Source organism: Syngnathus scovelli, chromosome 16 (genome assembly GCF_024217435.2).
Source record: "Syngnathus scovelli strain Florida chromosome 16, RoL_Ssco_1.2, whole genome shotgun sequence".
In the NCBI taxonomy this organism is placed as follows: domain Eukaryota; kingdom Metazoa; phylum Chordata; class Actinopteri; order Syngnathiformes; family Syngnathidae; genus Syngnathus; species Syngnathus scovelli.
In genome coordinates this window covers 5019045-5042500 of record NC_090862.1, presented here as the reverse complement: position 1 = coordinate 5042500, position 23456 = coordinate 5019045, and the positions used below count along the sequence as shown (strand labels likewise).

Genomic DNA, 23456 nt, shown 5'->3' with positions numbered 1-23456 from the left:
GATTACGGGTGAGGAGAGACGTGTCAAAAGGAGTGAGAGCCTCACGGGAGGAGAATCCCGGTCCATCACGAAACGGTCCCTACCCGCTGAGGACGTTACAGCTCGACCTTTTTAGGTGTCTGAGTGGTGACAATGGCTGGCTGTCCGTCACGTAAGGTCTGACCCAGATTCACCAAGTGCTCAGCCATTCACCCGTGAGACACAGATCCTCACTCATCAGAAGCACTTAGGTCCCGGACGAGTCGGACCATGTAGAAGCGATGTCAAGGGCACAGCATTGGCAGCGACTTTAAGGCGATCGTCGCCTCGGGGGGGGAGAAAAAGGGCTGACGGTGGTGCGATGCAAAGCAGCTCATTAGGCCAAGGCACCATTGGGTGCTGACTTATTCATGGCCAGCGCCGCAGAACAGAAGCCTTGGGAGGAGACAAAGTTAATTTGCTTACTGCCATGTGTGCCAGATGAAAACCGGTCTTGTGCCAAATTCTAAGTTCTGATTAAAAATCAGAGAGAAGCCCCAGGAAGTCATGTCCACATCCAGTAGTTCCCAGGGAAAGTTTTAGGAAAGTAGTTTGATTAAAAAGGTGGGATAGTTTCTTCTCTGTTCAGGGTATTGCAATTCAGCCAGTTTGCTGAACATTGATTGCACTTTTGAAGTTATGCAAATGAAGACTTTGGCTGGATTTAGACCACATGGTCAAAGTAGCGTATTGCTCAAAAGCACAAAAAAAATTAGACCACTAAAAAAAAATTTGTGACCTCCGTTGTCTACCTTTAAAACCTTCCCCGGTGGCGCACACAGCATCGCAATATATCAAACCGAGATATGATTATGTACATACGGGATCAAGTTATACATCAAGTAAAGTGCGGGCTGTTAAGGATGGAGGACACGAGCTAAAATATCATCCCAAGCAGGGAAAGTTAGCCAATTTTATGCTCAGCTTGAACGCTCGGCGAGGTAGCTCTCTTCCTGTGACCTTCACGAGTCCTTGCCTGACAGCGCAAGCGTAGCGTGGTGTCGCCGTTTTGGCGGCAGCTGGCGTGCGGCGGAGGACGGGTGCCCGGCTGGCTGTCTATCTGTCGCTTATCTCCATCATGCATACGCTCCTTAAATCCTTCCATTGCTATCCCTTCTGCAGCCAAACAGCGCATTTCATTTCCCTGAACAAAGTGATGTCTTCCTGTCTGTCAGGCGAGGAATGATTGGCAATGAGCGGAGATCTTTGTTGACTTAACTCATCAGTGATTATTTGAAAATGAATCCTGGCTCGGGTAATGTCTGACAATGCTTTTTGTTACTTCAAGGTTGGTCCTTTTTTTTTTTCCTTCACATAAAAGTCCTCAAAGTCATTGAAATGCGGTACTGAAAGTGAGAAAAGCACTCTTGGGGGAATCCTTGCTGAAACCAATCGTTCCTAAAATATCTCAAACGCAAAGGTGGAAAATTGACTCACATTTTGGATGTATGGAGACAACCTTGGCCTTAAGACAGAGTCAGCTCCTCTCAGATCGTTGCAGAGGATAAAGAAGATATGACGGTGAGTACTGTTGTATTGTGTTGCTGCACCTTTTGTGTTCAAAGAATACCAAAGCACCAAAACTAATTAAACATGTCGGATTGTACCACCGCCGAGATGCCAATCATAACTATCCGTAATTCTAAAGGATTAAAGACCGATCAGAGATCGAAAGACGGGAGAAGATGGCGGAGTCAATGTCAATTTTGCTGTTCCCCTTCCATCAGAGAGTTATTATTGATATGGTGGGTGAGTGAGACGAATGTTCACTCCACAATCAATGCTCATTTTTCTTGCACATTGGCAGTATGGATGTCCGTGCACTTCAAAGAGAGAGCGTGTTCACTTCAGTGGAGCCGGCTAATTGGCCACACTGTCTGCTCCCGTCCTCTCGGAAGCGACTTTAAAAAGGCGGAGGGAGCAAACGCGTCGATGCCTTGCCCGCTTCCCTTTTTGCCAATAAGTACTCAGTTTTTTTTTGCAGTTACTTGTCATTACTCAAGCCTCAAATTAACCTTGGAATGCATCAAATGGGCTCGACAGCACGGAGGGACTGAGAGGCCTCTACTCGAGTCGATGATTTGAACAGAAAATCATTTGTTGACGTGGCAATGGCAATACAGTAAATGACCACAATGTAGTTGTAGATAGCATCAGGATGAAAACGCCACTAGTTTGACACGTCACACAGAAAATCATCCATTATCGTTAAAATCGGCAGGTTTGACGAGCCTTTCACATTTTTTTTTCAGATTTTATTTTGGGATCATATTATTATAGACCCTAAAAAAAATTTCAGACATACTCCGACAATGAAATTCAGCCGCAGGAGCATTAAATGATTTCCGACAACAAAACTCACCGCTTATTTATTTGATCTCGATTTTGCAAAAAAAAAAAATCCCTATAATAGCAACACAACAAAACAAGGATTTTTTTGGAAGCGGCTCAAAATTGCTATCCTGCAGGCTAGACTGGGCCAGATGGCCGTTTGCAAAATATAGCTGGACACTGCTTACCTCCGTCGGCAGCATCCTTGCATCTCAACATCAACACCTGACCAACATCAGGCAGGAACACCTGGTAGTCCTCCCCAAACATCCCCTCCTCAAAAAACAAAAAAATCAATCTCCTATATCCGTACTGTTCACTGTTACTACCCGCCTGCAGAATGCCAGGACGGTTCTGCCGAGATGAGAAAGTAGCCTACATAGAACATTGAGCGTATACAAAAGCGGGCCTCCTTTAATGGCGTCGCTTGCTCTTTACTTGCATTCAACCTCTGGACGCAAGAGCTCCAGGCGGCAGATGCACTTCCACTTTCCGACATGCCGCTGCGTGAAAAGGTGCCAGTGATGAAAGGACTGGCCGAGCGTCATAGTCTACAATGACGCTGTCCGCTATTTGTGAGAACAACACTGCACCTGATCACGCGTCCTTCATTCCAGCAAACAAGCTTTTTTCATGACATCAAGCTGCTTCTCTAATCTGTTCATCTAATAGCAAAGGGCCTGGGGATTGTGTACGCACAGGCAGCAAGCACACAAGTGTTTGATTATGCTAAGTCGAGCCCTCGGATGAAGAGAGAGAGAGAGAGAGCGAGAGAAGCACGGCAGGCTGGAAAGAGGAGTGCTGAGACTAATTGACTGAAAATGTCCAAAGAAACACAGAGACACAAAAACTATAGTGGCCTATTTGAGTTTGGAGTGGAGGAATAATGATGGCAAAAGTCACCAGAGGAGGAGGAGGGTGGTGCTGCTGCCTGATTGGTTAGCTGACAGCGCTAAAACACTCAACGCGCAGCAATTTAGAAAAAAGATTTAGATGAAATACTTTGATTTACAGTATATCTATTTATACACCATTTTATCTTGTTATTAATCCAAAACTTTTTTTATCATTATATTGACACTATTATTTTTAAATAATTAAAAACATTAAAAATGTTAGACACATAATTTAGTAAATTTAGTATATTTAAATATTGTATTTTAAATATGTTCTAAAAATGTACTGTACATTTTTAATTTGGCTATATTATTGAATATAATTAAAAAAAAGTGAAAATGTCGATAATACTTGGATTGGGTTATAAATTAACTTGTTGAACAAAAATAAACAATTTATTAATTAAAATGTACATGAGATTATTATTTATAATTTACTATTATTATTATTATTATTAAATGAAAAACCAAAAACTATGAATCAACAAAATGGACGGTAACACAAAGTGAACTTGCAAAGAAATTCCATTTCTTCCACACCCCCAAAAAAATATTACAGTGACGGTAAGTGAAAAACATCAAACATGACAGAAAATGCAGGCCTCGTGATGTTGCCTCACCGCCCGGCTGTCACAAGACATAAAGAATTTGATCACCGATCGCCGCAGACGACGACGGCGATAAACACCGCGCTCGGCTCAAGACGGCTAAAATACGAGGCGCCGACTGTCAAATCTTCAACCAGATTACGCCTCCGCATCGCGAAGATAACATGTGGGCACACGCTTCCGAAGCTTGAGAGCATATGGAGGAGTTTCGTGCCAACTAAAGCCACACAAGCGGGAAGCGTCATTTGAGGATGGCGCCTGAATGATGCAGGTGCAAAGACACAAAGAAGCAGGAACATGTCAATCATGCTAAACACTAGCTTAGATGCTCTCCATCCATCAATCCATCGCTTTTCCTAACCTGTACATTTATATTAACCAGGTGGATTTGATTACATGCGTCGACTCCAGTCGATCACATTTATTAAAAACCGGCCTTCGTGAACTTCAGTCAGTTATATTTGATTAAACGTTGTCCTGGATGAATTCCGGTCAGTCGCATTGACTTGCGGAAAGGAGCAAATGAGATTGGAGTGTCATGGCCTAAGGTATCAGCATTCATTTACAACAGAGTCAGCAGGTAGTGACCCCCGGACACCCGAGTGGTCCGCGGGGCGAGCTGGGCTGCGATGATATTAATTCAAGTTCAGGAGGTTAATTATGACTTTAATGCTGAGTCAGTCTGTGCTGTCACGGCAGAAATGATCCGGAATATGATGCTCACCGGAAGCCAGACAACGCTGGAAGGATGTTCATCAGGAGCACTTTGAAAAGGCGAAAAAAAAAATGATGTTCCCTTTGTTTAAAGCGCCACGCCAAACAATTACGTGTGATTAATCTGCACACTCGATCGCCTTCATTGGTGCAAATGTCACCCGGCGACACGGATCGATACGAGAAGAGGAAAGGAATCGCAAAGTCGAAGAGGTGGGCACATCAGTTCTCCAGGCGCTCACTCTGGCAGGCATCTCATTTGCATGCAACAACAAATCTTTTTTTTTTTTCTTTCTTTTAAAGGTAGCAGCTGTCATTGCCACACAAAAACAATGAGTAAACACCAACAACACACAAAAACACATAATGCAGTTTAGAAGCAGACTCAAATTGAACTCGCATTTGTATGCTGTGCAAGTAAGCGCCCTGGGTGTAAACAAGCAACTACAAATGAATCGACAACTCTCGCTACCTCTCTTACTTTTATAACCTTGGCTCGTGTTCCGTGGAGATGCCAGAGCACTGATTCTGAAAAGTATTGTAGCAAAAATCAATGTTTGAATTTTTTTTTTGTCTCCACAGTACAGTGTTTTATGACGAACACAAAGGCCCGCTATGCTACTGTATTTTCATCATACTTATTATTATTGAATCATTTTCGAGTCAATACTTGATGTAAAAAGTTTTTAAAATCCCGACGCACGAGAGTAACGAGGGCGTGGTGACTTTTGTGTCCCCATCGATTGTGCGACATCATAGAACGCGGCGAGCTGTGACACAGATCAGGACAGTCGATGGTGACTCGGCGAGCTGCGGCGCTCGTGTCAATTTGTGTTAGACTCGCCCGGGCCAGCAGCCACTTACATTTATTAGACGCTAAATAGTGATTATGCGGCGATGAGCGTCTAAGTGGTGGAGCGTAACGATTCATTGGGGATTTGCCAGCGTGAACTTGGTTGTGTTTCTAACTAAAAACAAATGACTGAACGAGCCAAAGCAACAATGCTCAAAATATTTCATAACTGAACATCAAACACGAGGAAGCAAACAACAGTTGAGTCAGTCGTTACGCACCGAAAACTTTGTTTTCACAAAGCCACTAAAAACACAAAAGGGAATGCAAAAGGCTGTGAGTATTTGAAGTTGAGATTCAGGGTGGCAAGAAATAAAAATAAAAATGAGCCACCGAGAGAAGCGACAGGAGTCAAAAACCCACCGACGACTCGAAAATGTGTTCGGTGTCAAACGTTTATTTGAGATTTGAACCCCCAGAGGGCGGCTGGGCGTAATCGTGTTACACCTCTCCACCGGTCCACTTACTCTCCACTATTTCCACACGACTCCTGTTTCCTAGTAACGGCAGAAGGGGAGCTAGCGCCTTAGCATGTGACACGTGTGTGTCAAAGTTTAGTCAATCAAACAGCGCGTCCATCCTGATATGGCGTCAAGGAAAGCAAAACATCCAAACATGCGCTGATTGTAGCCTGCAACCATCTTCGGGCGGCAGATTATTTTTCTCTCCGACGTGTCAGGCCTCTCTCCCGTTCCTGACAGACTTGCACCCCGCCCCCTCTTCCCCCGTCAGACCCATCGCGGCCGTTTATCTCAGGCGGGCTACATGCAATGAGTATGTGCAACGCCGTGAGGCAATTCCATAAACAAGCGTTGCCGCTAATGCAGCGATCCACTTGTCAGGGAGCATTAAACACACTGGATGCTATATTTCCATCTTCCATCCCGCCCGAGATATTATAAGTCATTATCAGTACCAAAAAGAAGCTCAAAGAATTCTTTGGCTTTCGCCGTACGGTCGTTCCATCCTTCGTTCAAGCGAAAACATATCTCATGGAAGTCTCCTCGACCTCAGTCCAGCCAGGCTTTTGTGCCATTATGTTCTCTCCAAATGAACACGTCAGATATTGAGGAGGAGACAGATGGCGAATACAAACGCGGCAACAACGGACGGAATAACAAACACGATGTTCCGCTATTGTCGTGGACACCCACCGGTTCGTCCGCGGGATCATGGCGGCCGCCCTCCTTTCAGCTCGGAGGAAGGCTGAAGGTGTGACAATGAAATTTGTTCATTGTTGGGCGCCGGCGCATGGATGCCTTTGCATAACGCCACACAAGGGAAGGAACAAGAAGCGGAAAAGGGAATATCAGCGCAATAAGACGACCTTCAAAGATCCTTGCAGCTTGGCTGTGATTACCTCCTGCCATTGAATAGAAGAGGTCGAGCTGAAGTGGCTGATGAAAAGACCGGCGAATGATTAAATCGTACAGCCATGGAAGAATTGCAAGCCACCGTGTATCTCAAATTACCTTTCCCTATTGAAATGAATGGAAATGCTATTAATCTGTTCCAGCCACACTCAAAATAGATGCAAGAAAATGCTAATTCTTTTACAGCCCTGAGAAAATCTCAGCAGAAGATAATATTTCTTCTGCCTGTCGGGTTTTTTTCATGCTCCTTGGCAATGTTTCAAAAAAATGTCAATGCCATACACAGGCGTGAGAGCCATGCTTTTGCCATTAACACATCGGACTGAGGAGATGAACGCGAGCCGGCTGATCGATGGTGAGGCATCGAGCGTTGGATGGACTAAAAAGAGAACAGGTCGGTCTCAAGGGGGGGCGAGGAAGAAGGATGTGACCTTTTCATAGTCACTGCCCTGATAGTTTGTGGCAGTTGGGTCGGGCGCGGCCGCCGACTTCGCATGCGATGTTGTGCCTGATCAACTGGAAGACTGTGTTGAAAGTCCTGGACTGCTTCACCACTTTTCAAAAACGACATGGATTTTTTTTTTGGGGTGTTAATAAGATGCCCGACTCTTACTAGCAAAATATGGATTTTTTTTCCTTGTCTTTCCTTCGGCTAGATTTCCTCCGCAGGTCGAAGTGCCTGATTTAAACTGCAGAGTACCAACACATTCCTTGTTCATCTTCAACCCTACATTGGTTTTAATATTTTGGGATTTTAATATTTCTCCACCTGCTCCCAACAAACCAGCCAACAAACGTAACCTTCTAATCCAACCTAAACTGTGAGCAGGTTCTTGCAAAGCTTTGCTGCAGAGACTTAGCGTGAACTCACTCAAATATCGATCTGGAGAACGGAAAGCACATAAAAAAAGAAACACAGTGCTGGTTTAAAAGCTAACAGGGATGCAGGATGAAAATCTAAATTCTTTCTTTAGCTCAAAGGCAATTGAGACAACGGGAAGGAAGATTTGTAAAGTGATTCTTCATCAGCGTCACTTTGGGGATTTCAGGTTACGGAATCCGATGAATCGAGCGAGACAATCGAGGTGGACCAGTGTAGAACCAGAATGCAATAAGTGAGAAGTTGGATCCAGTTGGAAACAGAAGGAGGCTAATCTGGGCCCCGAATCATCAGCGCCTGTGCCGCCTGTTTTATATTCCTGCCAGAGCATCTGGGGAATGAAAATCAGAGTTGATAAGAGGTAGAACGTAGGAGGGAACCATCGCAAGGGGGGGGGGGGACTATTAACACTTGTGCCAGCGCCTCGCTAACGTCGCCAAGCTCATTTCCTCCAAAAGCGCCGCTTGGCTCATCGCTCTTTGTTCTCTTAGCGAGCGCTCACGATCGCCTTGCTCGGCGCAATTTTGGGCGGCAGCACAGAGACCAGGAAGTAGTTCTCGACCAGGTGAGGAAAACCAGCGTGACGTAACGTCAGAAGACCACACAGTAACAGGGGGGACGATATTACAAGCTTTATTTTTAGATCCCAATCTGGCAATCAATATTCTCAGTTTGCCATTTAAAAGATGGCACTGCCATTTTGGTAGCCTAGCATGAGGTTGGTCTCTTTCATCCATATATTGACCTGTAACCTCAGCATCACTAGAAATCTGCCAAACATCAACACGAAAGGTGTTAACTGTGTTAACTAATGCAACGGAGCTTTACAAATTCAGTCCGCATATGGTGGAGGTCAATTTGTCAAAATCCATTAAAAAAAAATTGAATTTCACGTCAAACCTGGTTTATAATGACTGTAATAAATAAGAAGAAATTGCTTTGACTTGACGCTTGATGCTTAATGACACATTGGCCGCTGACAACAAAAAGCTGCTAACAAACGGCCATCGTGATGACGCAACAGTAATGACAAGTGCTCGAATTATTGCATTATTTTTCTGTCACCACTCCGCGCACACAGAGGTGAAGAAAATGAATGGAGGATAAAAACTATTGAATGATTAACAAGCTTGAGACTACAGGCGCTGTGTGTTAATTAGGCGTCTAGGACGTGTGTCAAAAAAAAAAAAAAAAGCATAAACGTAAATGTTACTCCACGAGCCAACCGAATACGATAAGTCTTATTCATGTGCGCATGACTATCAGATTTCATCTCACAACGCTGCTCCCAAAAGGGTCAATTACTATCTGACATGCCCCGAAAACAAGAGAGCGACTGGCTGCCGACGCCTGCCGTGAAACATTGCATCATCGCCAGCCAATCACAAGGCAGAGCCGGCGGTTTCTTTGTGCATTGAGAAGGAGCAGGTGCGCGACGTCCAATAAGCGAAAACACGCTGATGGCAGTCGACTTGTGATGATCAGTCTTGAAAATAAAGCTTTGCTGTTTATGCGCTCTGGATAAACATCTAAGCGCACTTGGCTGAGGAAAAGAAGGAAAAGCAGAAGATAAAAAAAAAAGTGGGATTTAAGAATGTCCTCAGGCAAAGTGAAGGGTAACTGATGAAGATTCAAACTGGTGCGCTTGCGAAACAGTGTTTGTAATTAAAAGTGCAATAAATGGGAGAATCGCTAGTAAATCCCGGTTTCAGTTGATTTGGCGGGATTGATTACATTGTTTGGACAACATAAAATAATAGTGCCGTTAAAAGCAGTACGTTTTAAAATTTAGGGGGACACTTTCAAGGCGGCGTTAATTAAATCACGCGTTTATCGGTGCGAAGGTATTGAAAGTGACTGCACACTATTATTGTTTTGGATTTGTAGCTTTCCTGCAACGATATCCGCACACCATTTTTTTTTTCTTTTTTAGAACAAAGTGTCACTGCGGGATGGGATAGAGAGATTTAAAAAGGAGATGAACATGAAGGTTAGCCAGATCAGTCATGTGTGGACAATAGCATCATCGTCGCCAGCGTGAGCCGTCGTTGGCTTTTAACGCTCCGCTCGGCTTTTCCGCTATTCCCTCGCTCGAGCCTGGTAGCGTGACGTATAATGGGCTTACTTCCGTCGGCCGTTCGAAACCCGGCTTGCCGCGGCGGCGCCTCGCGGAAGATTAGCCATGTTCAACTAATTGCGCTTAATTGCCACCAGTGGCGATGGTGCTCGAAAGTTGTGGATCGGGATTATCGTATTGTTTGACCCAGGGTGTCTTCAAAAATGGGTCAAATGTTGCTTGCTGTACGAGAATGTTCAGACGCAACATGACACGTTTTTGAACATTTAGGCTCTGAGCTGTTCCCCAATAAAGCGCAGAGGCGCCAAATCTGTTGTGACAGACACAAGGCTTTAGCGTAATAAAGCATGAAATCAAATAAACTGCAGAGTGCAAAAGGTCTAAACACGCTTAAGTCGGCCGTCACCTGAATGTGACCCCGCTAAGCTCCCGAATGAGACAGAAGCAAAAAAGTATTCTCCTCGCTGAGGCGAAATAAAAGATTTTAGGGGCTGTTGAGCACTTACGAGCCTTCTAAATGATGACCTTATTCCGGCACCGATGAGACCCTCGGCGTCTCCGCGCCGCTCGGCTCATCCTAGCCTTTCTTGCTTTCACGTTCTTCTAAACTTCCTTTCAGTCCGATCATCTCCTCCCCTCCGGGCCCACTCAACTGTCCGCCTAAATGATGGTTGAGGATAAAGTCTTTGAATCCTCACGCAGCGTGCCAGTTGTTGTTCACTTTCACACACACCCCCACGCACCCCTCCGTGCTTTTCCCTCCTCTCTGTGTGTCCTTGAATGGACCCCAATGAAAGGAGAATGGCCGAGCAATCCTAATTTGGATCGGCACTAAATGGTTGAACCGCCTAGTGCGTGGCGCCCAATGAAAACGTCATAAATCCTCTTAATGGCCAATATGACTACATCATGCGACAACTCTGTTCATGCGCTGCCAAAAGTGTAAAGCGGAGCAACAAAAAAGAACCAAAACTGCCCACAAAAAGTGGTCTTCAATTCTACGACATAATCCAAAATTGTTGGAAACATCAGTACGGCACTAATATTAATCATTTTTCACAGAGGATCAAAAGTACACGACAGTACGATCAGATTGTCTGTCCACATGTGTTGCTGCAGTTTGTTTACTCCATTATTAAAAGGGTTATAGCAGCCCAAAATGGGTGCTAAATTATCATTAGCATATAGAAAAAGCCCAAACTACATGATTGTTTTACCCGCATAAATTTTCGTTCCATCCTTTTTGGCTTCATCTACTACAAACCGCAACCATTCGGACTATCGGCATCCTCATTAAGGCTCACTGCGACCTTCGATTTAATTTTGTCATTGGAACACCTACAGCGTGCACCTGAGAATTAAAAAAATAAATAAATAAAAGTACTGGATGATAGAAGGAATGAAGGTTGACCTGGACATTATAAAATAGCCTTCGCCACATGGCCTCTGGAGAAAAAGTCTCCTTAATCACACCATGACTCTTCGGCTTTCACCACCTTATAAAGAACCGCTCCCGTAAAGCTTTTTCTGGTCAAACACACCTGCACAAACACAAGCACCACCTGCTTCCAACCACATTGTGCTCGACACCACCCCCTTCCTCAACCCAAGCACCTCTAACCCAAGCTGAGCTTCACCCGCACCACCTGCATCCAGCATCGCTGTCCTCCGGCACGGCCCTGCCCCCCCATCTTAAACAGTGTGACAGTCAGCAGGTTGAATCGCACACCACGCACACACACACATCAAATAAAAAGCAGAGGGTTTGACATGCCTTGGGATGGTGCATTGCCCATGCTGCGTCAAGGAGCGCTGCAGCCGTGACAGTGATCGCGTTTCCCCTTTCCTTGTTGCCGCCTCCTTTTTTGTTCCACGTAAAGGTCGCGCCTTCACCTCGCGCCGGCCGGGCTCCTGCTTCCAGTCGCTCCACTCCCGCTTCCTTCCCCTTTTGTCCCTTCGCCCTCGCTCGGACTCCCTTTCCCTTTGCCGAGATGGCCGCGGTCCAGCGGCGGCGCTCCCCGACAGCAGTGTGTGTGTGCGTGTGAATGTGTGTGCATGTGTGTGTGTGCATGTGTGTGTATGGGTGTGTGTAAGGGAGCGCCCGGGTGGGAGGTGGGGATAGGGTGGGGGGGAGTGAGTAAGAGAGAGAGAGAGTGCGAGAGAGCAAGAGAGAGAGGGAGGGGGCGTGCTCTTCAGAATTGTTGGGAGAGGGTGCATGCCGGTGCACAGAGCCTCGGCACACAGCTTGCGAAAGGAAGCACAAATGTTGATAAATTCACACGTTCCTCTCTCACTGGCTTCCCTCTGCTTTCACATTAAACATTGTACTTTCTCTCTTAAAGACACAGGCGCCACGATATGAGGTGCCAATCCATGACGAGCTCAAAGGCAGGGTGGGCAAAAATGAAGATGCTGACAGCGGGCAAAGGCGACACACCAAAATCTGGGTACAACACAGGGGATGGTTGCTTGAAATATAAAAATGACAACACCAAGTAATGAACGAGGGTGTGTCGGGGAACCGAGAGAGATGTGGAGCTGAATCGGCATGGCAACCAGTGGAGGTGCACGTTCGCAAGCAATCACTCGGTTATTATGATTCAATATAATCCAAGTGTGTCAAATGCTACATCAGCATTTTGGAACAAATACAATGAAACAAAGGCAATTTCTCCGTCTTTGGAAGTAATATCAAAGCCTTCCTGCATAAACGGTGAACACCAGGACGGTGGCACGTGGGTGTCAAGTTAAACAACCGACTCTCACTGTTATTCATCACACCAGACGTGGGCGCTGACTCACTTCTCAATAAGCTGTACTTTGGCAAGAACTGAACAAAGTGACTTAAAGCTGTTTAATTACACTCCCAGTTGAAGCTGACTGTCAGACTAAAAAGAAAAAAAATGAATTCTGCATTTGAAAACTTTTGCCTAATGGTAGAGTCTGTTTAGCTTGATGCTAACAACCCAAAACAGTTAGCATCGTTCGTCAGTTTGATTTCGGAAACAACAATGGATATTTGAACACAAACAGTGGAGCAACACATGTAGACCGATAATACTGTGAGAATGTGCAAAGTCACGGAAATATGCTAACTCAATGAGTTCTGTTTAAAAGGAACTGACGGAAATATTCTGCATCACATCAAGGCTGTATCTAAATATAATTTTTTGCATTTTTTATTGTTGTAAAAATGTATTTTCTTAAACAGCAGGGATTGTCTATAAGCTACAAGTGTCAACTGCTGTGAAATAACAAACAATACTAAATGAGCATCACCTATTTTGTTTGTTTGCCGCACACCATTGAAGGTAATAACCGGCAAGCGAGGAAGAGGAAAAAGTGAAATGTCAGAAGATGGAAAGATAAAAGCGGATGCGAGCCGATTCACGACCAGAACGGATGAATAATGGATGCTCACGCCGCGCATCAATTACACAACACATACCAGTTTGTCCAGCACGTCCATCTGGTCCATAGGCACCATCCATCCAGTCTGCAGGGACGCTCCTCCAAAAAGTAGGCCAAGCCAAATCATCCCTGCAATGATAGTTGTTGCATTAAATTGTTGCATTCACTGACTTGTGTTTAACTTGAGATGTATCGAGCATAAATTAGCAGCAATAACCCTTAAGGGCGCAGCTAGCGAGCATTCCCGTGGGTCATGAGCAAACGCAGCCCGGCAATGAACATCTCTCTGCGATAAAACATGATTAACTTCATAATTAGGTGGCTAACAAGAACAAAATGTTGCTGTATTTCCAGCCTTCGGTTGCCTCACTCCCCAGCTGAGGCGCTTTTTATCGGTCCATTTCATGGGATGTAAAGTAAGCAAACACCAAACACACGCAGCTTTATCTAGTGGCTCGGGTGAAAATGTACTTTAGATTTTATGGCAAAGAATGTAAAATAAATAATAATCAGCCAGGCATATACAGCGCTTTATTTAAAAATTACACCTCGTGTGTACGGTGAATAAAAACCGGGTCGCGATTTTTTCTGTGGGAGCTCGCTGCAACGATACAGTATTGAAAGCAAAAATTTAAACCATACAGAAATAAAATAAATTGAATATAATACACAATTGTGATCAAACTCAAAGAATGCTCAACACTCACTGTCATTCTTAAATGGTGCATATTGCATGCTGGCCGTTAAAAATGCAATTTTATTTCCCAGCATGCACTTTAGATAATAGAACTGCCATGAAATTGCATGCTGCTTTATGCCTGTTTATTTTCTTCTCCTAGGCATGCGTGTGCGTTGTAGCAGTTTCAACCTCCCAGAGGAGATAAGGAGTCAAAGCAAGCTGAGAGGGTGGGAAAAAAAAAAAAAAAAAAAGAGGGTGAGAGGGTGTTTTAGTGACAACTAACAAAACAGCATTTACTCCACGACAACAATACATTTCTGCTATGTCGCGAAACCAAAAAGGCCTCAGTCCACTGCCAATCACATGCTAAGGCCTGTGTTGCCATGGCGACGTGAACGGCCGGAGAGGACTTGCCTTTATAATGCATTATGGCCAATCGTGGACTCACTGACTCCGCGCATCGTGTGAGCGTGTATGTTAGCGCGTGTGCGTGCGTGTGGGTGTTAAGGACAAGGCACGGCGCTGAGCACCTTCTGTGCTTTTCTGCAAGCCAAACAAATGCAAGTCACCGTGCACGCTATACAGCAACTCTTAACATTGGCAGAAATGGCTGCTGGTTGATCTCAAGACATTTTGGGAATGTGCTGTGGAATGAATATTTGTGACATCTCACAGAAAGATCCTCACCCCGAAAGGTCACGCAAGGGAAGCAGAGTGTGACGCTGCATATCTTGTCGGATTAATTCGGATTCTCGCCGGTGGTCAAATTGATCCGGAGTGATGTGTACGATTGTCATGTTTGAGAGCGAGGCCTAGCGCTGTACCTGCTGAAAAGGACCCTCAGCAGCACTCTGCCCGCCGCTCTCTTTTCGCACTGTGGCGCTCTATAAATACATAGGGTGGCGTTTCCAAGGTAACAACTCTTTGGAGGATTGGCCACCTGAAATACAGACGAAGCGAGAGAAGGAGGGTGAGTGGTCTGCAGGGGGGGGGAGAACAAAAGCATAGATCATCTGTACAGTATAGTTCAGTACATTGAGTGTACACGTGAAAATTTATTTTTGTCTAACTGGCATGGTGAGTCAGCAGAGTTGCATGAATTCAACATCTTATTTATTTTTTTGGGCTCTAATTTTGGCTGGTCAGCTATGTCCTACTGGGCAGTGGTGAGTTGCATTGAAGCCAATCTGTGGGCCCAATTTATTTAGGAGGACCCATGTAAAGACCCCCACCCTCTCCTCTGGACCCTCAAAGGGGAAAAAAAAATATGGACATCCCTAACCTACAGAACCCTTGTTAATAACTAACTTCATCTAGAACTGTGATGGCGGTACGCGGGCTCCCCCTAGTGGCATGAGAAAGGCATAACGTTAGTGTACTTTTTTTTCTCAGCTTCAGTGAAGCAGGACTAAAATGTTAACACACCACTAGATGGCGCAACTCCCTCGAATTGATTTTCAACATGGCCACGCACAAATTGTTTTCATATTAACATGACCGTAAAAACATATTCTTGCAGATTAGCGCCACTTTTTAAACAAAATACTACAAAAAAAATTCAAGAGTTAATATTTCCAGAAAATTGGCACCACTCAAACTATCCTCATGATTCTTTTGAATTTGCTTAATGCACTTTAATGCTCGCTCGGCTCCCCGCAATGTTTTGTTTACTGTGACGTGGATGTGGTGGCGATGGCGGCAGGTAAACGAGCTTCCCCTGCAGCGGCATCCACCTGGGTGGCGTTCATTGACTGTGGGAGGGCACCTCAACTCATAAAGTGGAGAGCGACTCGAGTGAGGACGATAGATACGTCACCCTCCTGCCTCCCCCTCCCGCCTTAAAGAGGCGAGCCGGCCAACACGGCTCGGACTTTCTCCTTGGGCAGAATCAGCGCGATGAAGAGCAGAACCGAGCCGGCAACATGCGCTCTAGGCTCCCGCGGACCGCCTGCCTACTGCGCCTGGTTGCACTCTGCATCATTCTGTCGCACAGCGCGGCTTACTTTGGGTCAGCAAACTTTTTCACTTGTTGCTTTCCAAATGTTTTTAGAGGCGCTAAATGAGAAATGCACGCGTTACATGCGCATTTGGAATTTTATTTGATCTCCTTTCGGTCGCAGCTTGAAGGGCAGGTTTCTCCTGCACGCACCTTGTTGCTGTTGTGGTTGTTAGTTTTGTTGCTGCTGCGTTATAATGCGGTGCGTTTAACTTTGATTTATAATTTGTTGTCTTCAAAAGCGATTCCAATTCCATTTTTTGTGTTACGTATGTCTTTAAATGACTTATGTTGTGAATTGGGATTCACAGCAAAATTAAATTCACTGAAGCTTGAGTATAGTTTGTCAACTTTGTACAAGTGAACATGATCGCAATATAGTAATACAAAAGATTTTTGTCATTTTTATTTTATAAAAATCTATCTGAACAAATCTAATCAGTGCAATAAGTCAATAAAGGTTTTAGCTAGCACATGAAATTATTTGTGCATACTTAATTATAAAAAAAACTTTTACAGTCTAAAAAAGCAAGCTATCTTGTCAAGTGAAACTATTTCAACAAAATGACAATGAATCCGATCAATAGAATTCCTTGTTTTGTGGCTTTTTGAACGTGAAAATATTTTATCTAAGTGTATGACACTAATTTATATTAGTAGAAGACATTCTAAAATAAAGCTTTTTTAATGTCAAAACAATTTTAATTTAATAATACTTATTATTGAGTGTGCTGTAGTATAAAAACATGTTTTGTTACTGAGATTTTTTATTTTATTAAACTGATCATGTTACTTTCATTATTAATATAAAAACATATTTTTTAGCATTTTCTATTATTTGACTGTATGATACTTAGTGATTACATATTGTGTTTAGTATCTGAATATTTTTTTTGACCAACATACCTGTGTAGTTCAGCCTTTTTTTTTTTGTGTTCACATCTAGGCTGACAGGGCGGGAGCCCCTGGTCTTCCTGCCTGGCCACTTCTCCAACGAGCCGACGACAGGCAAGGCCCATCTGAAGCAGTGCGAGCAAATGGTGCTTTCCCGGCGGCAGAAGAGGCTGTGCCGACGCGAGCCCGGCTTGGCCGAGACCCTTCGCGAGTCGGTGCGCCTCAGCCTGCTGGAGTGCCGCTACCAGTTCCGCAACGAGCGTTGGAACTGCAGCCTGGATGGCCGGGGGAGCCTCCTGAAGAGAGGTAGGGAACCTGTGACCTCGCGAGAACATTGTGGCGTCTCTTCTTCTCCTTATCACTCACATGGACAGACACCTGAAGAGGACATAAGACATTAGACAATCATGCAACAATCCGGGCAGGCCAAAAAACGATTTGAATCGGAAAATCGTTTTTTCCGTACACAAACATATAATTCATGTCTTATACTACCTCCTACTACTTAAAGTGTTTGTATGACTTGGATTTTAGTAACCTTTTTAGTGACTCAACTTTAGTAACCTTTCAGATGTTTTACGGTTAACCAATCAATCAGCGATCACTTTGAGTTCAAAAGAAAATGTCCGTGCAGCTGCGAGTTGAGCCTGAATCAAACACCGCTGCGACATCTGCATATCAACATGTGGGCTAGATGAACAGGTCAGCAAGGAAGTAATGAGGGAGTGAGGTTGCCAACAAATGGCGGCCGTGGTAGCGGTGGTGGCGGAGGAGACCTCTGAAGTCCTGTGTGGTTATTTTTATCCGCCAGGAAAAGCGGCCAATTCCCAGAGGAAAAGGGTGGCGCGATTGCTTACTTTCATGTGGGAAAAGGCTGCGTCTTAGTCAAAATAATAATTAATTGGATCAAAATAGACACGCCGGGCCGATATCTCAGGGATCACGCAAATAACAGAGTGTGACACGGAGAACACGGGTCAGAGGAGGATGATACGATGACATGACAACATGGCGTACGCTTTGTAAACATTTGGGTTTACAAATTTATTCAAGGGTATTCGGGATTTCTGTCTGTTTAGCGCTATGACCAATATCGCTAGCTGACTAGCTAGCACGCTAACTCTGCTTCAGCAACATATTAAACGTTTTTTGCCAAAGCTGCTGGCTATGGTGGGGCATTTTTTAACTTGCCCCTAGTGTAAAAATCACCTCTGAAGCTTTTCACTCTGGTTCGTTCCAGCTTTCAAAGAGACGGCCTTTCTCCTGGCGGTTTCGTCGGCGGCGTTAACCCACGCCCTCGCCAAAGCGTGCAGCTCGGGCCGCATGGAGCGCTGCACCTGCGACGACTCGCCCGGCATTCAACACCGGGAGGCTTGGCAATGGGGGGTGTGCGGCGACAACCTCAAGTACAGCACCAAGTTCCTCAAGAGGTTCCTGAGCCAGAAGAGGGTTAGCAAAGACTTGAGAGCTCAAGTGGACGCCCACAATGTCAATGTGGGAATTCGGGTGAGTACGCAGCGCCTCAATAGAAAAAAAAATTCTTCTTCACTCTACCTGCACCATGAGAAGAGACTAGACTTGGTTTTAAGTCAGTAAGACGAGAACCGGAGCCAGGTGTTCTCAGACATGATAAAGCTTGCTGTGCGGGCTGACTACAAATTAAAGGTCTTATATCGCAGAGGGAGCGACTTTAACCACGGCCTCTTTTTTAATATACGAGCAAGCGATTTTTTTCCCTCGTACTAAATCACTGCACTCACCATAAATCCCGCCTAATGTTGGTAACCACCACCGTGGCGCTCTGAGATCGACAAGAAACGCCCGGGGGTCTTTCACCCATGAAACCAAAACAAAAAAACAGGAAGAAACAAGGGCAGCTAACTTATCTGAGTTGACTGTTTTCCTGACTTTACGCCGATGTGGTCTGAGAAGAGAGCATGGCCCCTCCAGCCACTCAGCCATCTCTCAGTAATAGTACTCACAAGCCCCCCCTGAGGGTTTCATACCTGCAGAGGGAGGAACTAAGCAGAACTTTTCGACCCCAAAGTACCCCGGGGCCTGTCGGACTAACCCCCGTGCTATCTGACCTGTCTCTGGCCCTCCCCAAGACAGATGGCTGAGTGATGGAGCGAACAAATCAGGGGTACCCCTCCATGTTCTAGTTTTTGGGGGCGGTTGGTTGAAATTGGTTACGTGAGCAGCTCGGAAAGGGAGGAGGAGAGATTCCAGCATTTGCAACACAGGTCCCGCCACGCCTCGGGCTTGAGGAACGAGACATGCGGAGTAGACAGTACTAGTCGTAACAGAGCCCGAGCTGTCCGGGTGAGAGATGTGAGCCAAATGAAATACGACAGTTGCCCTCCATCCATTATGTTAGAGTTTCCAGCGAGTGACGCAGAAACATTCTAAGAAGGTGCAGCCGACCGCCTTCAGGAAACCGTCCGCCTTCGTGAAGATAGACCTCCCAGATAAGAGGGCAGGTAATGAATCAAAGCCAGAGAACTGACATCTCTGTTTCCCCCCCCGTCTACCCCCCTTCTTGCACTGTCTGTCCAAGGCGGTAAAGAGCGGCCTCAAGACCACCTGCAAGTGTCACGGGGTATCCGGCTCCTGCGCCGTACGGACTTGCTGGAAGCAGCTGTCCCCGTTCCACGACACGGGCCGGCTGCTCAAGTACCGCTACGACACAGCCATGCGGGTTCTCAGCGTCACCAACGTGGCAACCGGCGAGAGCGAGCTAGCGGGGCCGCGTCGCCACAGCCAGAGTCTCCGCACCACCGATTTGGTCTACCTGGAGGAGTCGCCTAGCTTTTGCCGGCCATCGCGCTACTCGGCGGGCACGGGCGGACGCTCGTGCGCCAAAGACACCAGCTGCCAGAACCTGTGCTGCGGCCGCGGCTACAACACGGCCATGCGCCTTACCAGCCTTTCCTGCCACTGCCAGGTGCGCTGGTGTTGCCACGTCGAATGCCAGACGTGCGTCCGTGAGGAGGAGGTGTACACCTGCAAGAGCACATAGCCCTCAGGATCCTCCAGAACACTGAGATCTCCCGGGAATGTGGCAGAAACTTAACAAAGCAGCCACATACGGTATAAACATGGCTGAACTTTGACAGCCGACGGACGACTAATGTTTTCTGGCGTGGCACGTTTTGGGACATGTCCTTGCCCTTTGTGCAAGTGTTTGCCAATTAAGGCCCTAACAAGGTATTTAATTCATCATTCAAAACAATTGATAACATCATCCATGGCGAGATGGAAGGCTTGGAACAGAAAATCCAAAATGGAGAGTGTCGTGCGCGGCTACCGCGTTAGCTACGTGAAAAGCTCGACAACAGTGTAAATCACGTCGATTGTAAACAACAATGGAGGACACCAAGGATTTGACGATGTTTCTTTCTTGACACATTTTGGTTGTTTTGGTGTTTTAAGAATTTTTCCCAATCTGAAAGAGCTTGTTGCAATGCAGAAATTTAAGTCTTAAAAGCAAATTAAGTTAAGCCTTTCCACTGTAATTAATTTCTTTTGCATGGTGACCCAATTGACACAATTTGGTTATTTTGTCAATGTCCGTTACCAAACACACTATTCTGCGATAATTTTTCCCCAATATTCTGCATCCAAAGGGTACATCACACAGGATAGCACATTTTCCAAGAAATAAAAAAATTCTTTCACCTGGTTTGCGATGGCATAAAATAGCACCCTTGATTTTGAGATTTTCACGCGACTCAGCACATTTGTCCAATGTGCTGGATGCGCTGAAAATCCCAAATGAGCATTACAATCAGGTACTGTTAATCTTTTTAATGTATCTGATTTACTATTGCTGCTTTTTTTTTTTTTTGTAGTTTACGCTCTGAATGAACCTACCTGTCTGTCTTTCACGTCTGCTGTATTTTTATTTTCGATGTCAAGTGAGGGTTAAAAGCACTTACTGCTCTGGTTATGTGCAGTATAGTATATAAAAAAAAACACAGTAGGGAGTTTTTCAAAAAGATCACTGGAGGACATTGTCACTGCGTGCATGTACAGGATGATTATTGTTTAAAAAAAAAACCCCACGCAGGCTTTTCAGTTGCTCTTATGGAAATGTTTATGGAAATTTTTGTATGGAATGAATGTGTGCCTACAGAGGGGAACTAAAGGAGGTTAACAATGTGGGGATCAAAAACAACCACGCTTTAAAGTTTTAAATTAGCCCAGAGGATCATTTGTTATTGTTTCAAGTGTAATTTACCACATATTTACTGTAAACGCTTTCAAAGTGGCTCCGTAATTGGCCTCCCTATTTTTTCCCTCCCAGTTGCAAATCAAGTGTCCATGTGTGCAGGTCAAAAGAGCCCAAAAGCCTGTGAGACTTTACAGAACATCAGGGCTCATATTGTTTTCTACCTCACCTTTTCCTCTTTTTTTTTTTTTTTTTTGCCAAAGAGCATGCCCATCGATGAGTGGTGGGTGTTATACTCTCATTGAGATAGTCAGTTTTTTAAAATGTTTGTGTCTTTTGAACCTGGTAATATATCTCCCACATGTCAAAAGTGTTTATTTAAAGCAAACAAATAAATGGGCAAATGTTTGTAAGAGATTTGTGTCAGCGATGTCAACGACGTACGTTAGCATTAGCAATTTTGGCATCTCGACTGGTGTTGTGCCTTTGGCCATCTGCAACGTGATGATGATGATGATGATCACAACCAAGACGATAACGCTGAGGAATTTCGCAAATAAACACGTACAGTCGACCGGGCCGTTTACGCGCGTGAATCACAAACTTTGTTATTGTTTTTTTTATGAGCTTTTGATGTCACTCTCAAAAGGCAGTGATTAGGCGCTATTATGCCTTGTTAGAACTTCGACAAGGGCTCGCTGTAATAAGTGGAGCTAAGACAAATTGTTCTCTATTAGCACAATAGCTAAGCACATTTGTTATTGTCGACAGACCAAACAACTGATTCCTCCAAATTAATCTGTATATGATAATAATGTTGTATAAACATCCCTTGCGGAATTTATGTACTTCCATTGGCTCATACTGAGGCCTATTTAGTTTTACTACTCATAATAATAATAATAATAATAATATAACAACAGCAACAATAATCATAATAATAATAACTTGGATTTATATAGTTCTAATGAGGAACACGGGTTAGCAAAAATGGTTCACACCAATTAGGGCTTTAACTAACTCGAGAAAATAGAATAGATATAAAAGTATAATTGTTATGTATCATTATAACAATTTAATATTCAACCCTTCCCTTTGAAGCTGTTCTTTGCAACATAATTCATTTCCCCTTCCTTCAAGGATGAAAAGTCAGAAAGCACCTGAATGCATCATTCTTCTCGCCAGTGCCGAGGTTAAACAAGTTCACAGACTAGCCCACTAGACAAGTGGATCACTGCATTATAATATCTCAAATCAATATTTAACTTAAATCGACGTGACTGGTGGATAAGGAAGGAGATGAGGGGCATTTTTTTTGGGGCTGTTGTCGGACATCAAGGAGGAAAACGAGGATGAGGGGTAGAGGCCCCCGCGAGGCAAACACACAAACACGCAGACACACACACTTTCCCCATGCTGCTTGTTGTTATTGTTTTATAATGAACTCCTAAAGCCTTCATTTCCCTTCTACAACCCGAGCCAAGAGGGCGCTTCGGAGTCTACCGCGGGATTCGCACGCACAAGCCCCCGGGGTGGTGGCACTGAGCGGGGGTGAGAGGGGGGGGGTTCGACGTGGCCTTGCGATGCAATATCAATGTCTGTGTGTGCTTGACACCGGCCTGACATCATGCAGGTGAAAGTAGAAACAGGTTTTTGCATATGTGTGCACACCTGTGGTCACCTCAGCAGGAGGGCAGGTGATATGTGAGAGGGCGTGTTTGTATTTAGGTTTTTCAGTGCGGGCATGAGGCTAGGCTAGGCTAATCCATGGCCAAAGCCGCTTACTGTATTTTCTCTAAATTTGTTTCATGTCATTCAGCTTCAGTGGGTCCGTCGAGTTATTCTTGTTCTGCATAATACTGTAAAAGCACATTTTCTCGCCGTAGCTAGCATTGCTCGGAGGTTGATACGTGACTTATTTATGTGTGGGCGGCTCAGCGAGGCGTGCAGGTTTGTTCGACGCTTTGGCTCAAGGACACAAAGCCTTGGTTCCTCATCTGTAATTGGAACCTCGAAGCCTCGGGTGAGGGGGAAAACAGAAAAACACCTAAAACCTGACCGAGACTTCCGCCTCGACAAGTGCTTGATAGCCTCAGTGCTAATTCCAACCGGGCCGCGGCGGGAGAATTCAACTGTAACGTTGACGTGTTTAAGAAAAAAAACAAATGGGGGGGAAAAAAAATAACGGGAAAATTACAGACACAGTCCACAGAATACAGCATTGGGCAGGAATTTAGGAATGAGTAATGCAATTGCTCAACCCACAACATGAACATGCACTGCCTCGGGCCATGACAAGGTTGAGTGCATACCTCCATTGGAGGAAGGGAGGGGGGGTGACAAGGTGGGTGGCGTTTTGGGGCGCTGGGTCAGGTACGGTGGCTGACGAGGTCGTGCACTTCTAAAAAAATAATAATAATTTTCCAAGAATCAAAACAAACGTCCACATATTAAAATGAAGAGTAATTGAGATTGAATTTCTCCTTAAAAGATAATTAAATTGTACATAATATACATACTATACACTATATACATATATGTATACATATATAAAA

General features: G+C 44.9%; 2 protein-coding genes across 4 annotated transcripts in view; one reads left to right on the top strand and one right to left on the bottom strand.

Annotated features, from left to right (window-relative positions):
* srcin1a (SRC kinase signaling inhibitor 1a) overlaps positions 1-16887 on the bottom strand; it is a 51601-nt gene extending 34714 nt beyond the window's left edge. For 2 of the 3 annotated variants that reach the window (XM_049745311.2, XM_049745312.2), the window contains exon 1: positions 11525-12631. In XM_049745311.2, the coding sequence (XP_049601268.1) occupies positions 11525-11546 (22 nt within the window). In that variant the 5' untranslated portion in view covers positions 11547-12631. Of the gene's footprint in view, positions 1-11524; positions 12632-13198; positions 13291-14664; positions 14781-16742 lie in introns of those variants that run through there. The other variant, XM_049745314.2, reaches the window with a different exon arrangement.
* On the top strand, positions 15585-21316 carry wnt9b (wingless-type MMTV integration site family, member 9B). Its single transcript, XM_049745335.2, has 4 exons — positions 15585-15848; positions 16783-17036; positions 17971-18236; positions 19288-21316. Exons 1-4 carry the CDS (start codon positions 15763-15765, stop codon positions 19747-19749), a joined length of 1068 nt encoding a protein of 355 aa, XP_049601292.1. The 5' UTR covers positions 15585-15762; the 3' UTR covers positions 19750-21316.
* Positions 21317-23456: the final 2140 nt, after the last annotated feature.

Excerpts from the sequence above, each read along its gene's own strand:
- wnt9b (XM_049745335.2), top strand. The coding sequence starts at position 15,763 with ATGCGCTCTAGGCTCCCGCGGACCGCCTGCCTACTGCGCCTGGTTGCA. Across the intron at positions 15,849-16,782 it reads CACAGCGCGGCTTACTTTGG|GCTGACAGGGCGGGAGCCCC; the intron begins GTCAGCAAACTT and ends GTTCACATCTAG. Across the intron at positions 18,237-19,287 it reads ATGTCAATGTGGGAATTCGG|GCGGTAAAGAGCGGCCTCAA; the intron begins GTGAGTACGCAG and ends TGTCTGTCCAAG.